The sequence below is a fragment of the Erigeron canadensis genome, chromosome 2 (assembly GCF_010389155.1).
Source record: "Erigeron canadensis isolate Cc75 chromosome 2, C_canadensis_v1, whole genome shotgun sequence".
NCBI classification, from domain to species: Eukaryota; Viridiplantae; Streptophyta; class Magnoliopsida; order Asterales; family Asteraceae; genus Erigeron; species Erigeron canadensis.
The window spans coordinates 15,843,205-15,846,575 of record NC_057762.1 but is presented as its reverse complement, the minus strand read 5'-3'; the positions used below and the strand labels follow the sequence as shown (position 1 = coordinate 15,846,575).

The following is a 3,371-nucleotide window of genomic DNA, read 5'->3' as shown; positions in this document are numbered from 1 at the left end:
CCACGCAAAATTTTTTCATGGAGTTTAATCCTTCCACACATACTGGTAACTTAATTTCTCCCACAGTATATTTGGTTTCTCCAGTGAAGCCAGTTAAAGGAGAGATTTTGCCGATAATGTTGTCTTCAGTGATGTCCATTCTTTTAAGCGTCTCCAATTTGATTATATTCACAGAGCTTCCATTATCTATTAGAATCATGCGAACAAAATGGTTAGCAATAAAGGGAGTAACGACTAAACCATCGTGATAAGGCTCTATAATGTCATCAAAGTCGTCATCTTCAAAGGAGATAATATCTGAGTTCGAGATAGAAGCTTTCTTCACGTTCTTTTCTCCTTTTTCTGCGTTATTCTGTTTTGCAAATCTTTTGGCTGCTGAATAACTTGTTCCACAAACTTCTGATCCTCCAAAGATGGTGTTGATCACTTTAGCATTTGCTGGTGGGGCATCTGCTTTTTGGGTAGGTTTTGGTTTGGTGAAGTCCATGCCATCTACGTCTTTAGCCTTCTTTCTACCCATTAACTCTGTCAAGTACCCTTTGGATAAGAGTGTACATCTTTCCTTTCACAGCATTTTACAGTCTTCAGTGATGTGACCAAAGTCTTCATGGTAAGCACACCATTGACTGGTATCCTTTTTCTTGAAATAACCATCGTTATTTTTCTTTTGTGGCCATCTGACCTTATCTCCAAGGTTTCTCATTGCCATTATCAAACCAGGTATACCGACAGTGAAACAATATGTGGATAATGTAGGGTATTCATTCCCTTCTTCTTCTTCAACAACATTGATTTGATTCTTATCATGCCTCGTATATGGTTTATGCCTTTGTTTGAAGGTTGGAGTGTCAGTCCTACGATTTGGTCGATCGTAAGACAAGGCATCCAGTTTTGCTGTTGTTAATTCATTTTCTTCAAGTCCGATGAATCTTGCTGCTCTAGCCTTTGCCTCATCCAAGTTTCTGCATGGGGTCATTATAAGGTCTTCTTAGAATTTGGATCCAAGGTGAAGGCCTCTCTGCAAAGCTTGGATAGCAGTTAGCATATCTAATTTAAGAATATTAAGAGATTCTTTAGTAAATCTAGTCATAAAGTCTCTAAGTGATTCATGTTGTTTTTGAGCAATTTTGTATAAATCATCAGTTAATTTCTCAAAAGTTCTACTGCATGAAAATTGACTGTAAAACAAATTAGTTAAATCAGCATAAGAGTTTATAGATTGAGGAGGCAAACTCTGCAGCCATTTTAAGGCTGAGCCAGTCAATGTGGAGCCAAAGCTTCTACATAAGCAAGCTTCCTTCAGGTTGTAGGGAATGGGCACAGTCTCCATTTTCTCCGGACACAATGCAATATGCTCTTGTGGATCGGAAGTTCCATCAAACGGCTTCATATTTGGCACTTGGAATTTCTTTGGAATTTGCACATTTGCAATCCTATCCCCGTATCTATTAATGAGATAAGAAGTAGGATTGACTTCTGGAATCGGATTGCAAAATCCAGGAAAACTCGAAATCATTTCCTTAATTTTCTTCATTATTCTCTTTAGAAAGTCAGTTAATTTGACTTATAATTCTTTTGAGATTTTCGCTCCTAATAATACTTTAATATTAGGATCTTCAGGTGTTAAGATAACTTCTTTAACGTCTTATTCTTCTGGTTCATCAACATCGAAGATCCTCTTCTGTAATTGCTATTGGGCAGTAGGCTTTGATGCTGACTTCATACTTGATGTATAACATTCTTTTGCTTCTTGTTGATCACCCTTAACAGTAACAACTCCCCAAGGTGTTGGAATTTTGACACATTGATGGTATGTCGATGGCACTGCCCTCATTTCATGAATCCATGGTCTCCCTAGGATGATGTTACAACCTGGGAGAACATCTACCAAGCAAAATTTTTTCATGGAGTTTAATCCTTCCACATATACTGGTAACTTAATTTCTCCCACAGTATATTTGGTTTTTCCACTGAAGCCAATTAAAGGAGAGATTTTGCAGATAATGTTGTCTTCAGAGATGTCCATTCTTTTAAGCGTCTCCAATTTGATTATATTCACAGAGCTTCCATTATCTATTAGAATCCTGCGAACAAAATGGTTAGCAATAAAGAGAGTAACGACCAAACCATCGTGATGAGGCTCTATAATGTCATCAAAGTCGTCATCTTCAAAGGAGATAATATCTGAGTTCGAGATAGAAGCTTTCTTCACGTTCTTTTCTCCTTTTTCTGCGTTATTCTGTTTTGCAAATCTTTTGGCTGCTGAATAACTTGTTCCACAAACTTCTGATCCTCCAGAAATGGTGTTGATCATTTTAGCATTTGCTGGTGGGGCATCTGCTTTTTGGGTAGGTTTTGGTTTGGTGAAGTCCATGCCATCTATGTCTTTAGCCTTCTTTCTACCCATTAACTCTGTCAAGTACCCTTTGGATAAGAGTGTACATCTTTCCTTTCTCGGCATTTTACAGTCTTCAGTGATGTGACCAAAGTCTTCATGGTAAGCACACCATTGACTGGTATCCTTTTTCTTGAAATAACCATCGTTATTTTTCTTTTGTGGCCATCTGACCTTATCTCCAAGGTTTCTCATTGCCATTATCAAACCAGGTATACCGATAGTGAAACAATATGTGGATAATGTAGGGTATTCATTCCCTTCTTCTTCTTCAACAACATTGATTTGATTCTTATCATGCCTCGTATATGGTTTATGCCTTTGATTGAAGGCTGGAGTGTCAGTCCTATGATTTGGTCGATCGTAAGACAAGGCATCCAGTTTTGCTGTTGTTAATTCATTTTCTTCAAGTCCGATGAATCTTGCTGCTCTAGCCTTTGCCTCATCCAAGTTTCTGCATGGGGTCATTATAAGGTCTTTTTGGAATTTGGATCCAAGGTGAAGGCCTCTCTGCAAAGCTTGGATAACAGTTAACATATCTAATTTAAGAATATTAAGAGATTCTTTAGTAAATCTAGTCATAAAGTCTCTAAGTGATTCATGTTGTTTTTGAGTAATTTTGTATAAATCATCAGTTAATTTCTCAAAAGTTCTACTGCATGAAAATTGACTGTAAAACAAATTAGTTAAATCAGCATAAGAGTTTATAGATTGAGGATGCAAACTCTACAACCATTTTAAGGCTGAGCCAGTCAATGTGGAGCCAAAGCTTCTGCATAAGCAAGCTTCCTTCAGGTTGTAGGGAATGGGCACAGTCTCCATTTTCTCTGGATACAATGCAATATGATCTTGTGGATCGGAAGTTCCATCATAGGGCTTCATATTTGGCACTCGGAATTTCTTTGGAATTTCCACATTTGCAATCCTATCCCCGTATCTATTAATGAGATAAGAAGTAGGATTGACTTCTGGAATC

At 37.6% G+C, this 3,371-nt stretch overlaps 1 protein-coding gene across 1 annotated transcript; it reads right to left on the bottom strand.

Moving 5' to 3' along the window:
- Window positions 1-1,690: 1,690 nt before the first annotated feature.
- On the bottom strand, window positions 1,691-2,977 carry LOC122587773. Its single transcript, XM_043759938.1, has one exon. The coding sequence runs from the start codon at window positions 2,975-2,977 to the stop codon at window positions 1,691-1,693; it is 1,287 nt and encodes a 428-aa protein (XP_043615873.1).
- Between the last annotated feature and the right edge of the window lie 394 nt (window positions 2,978-3,371).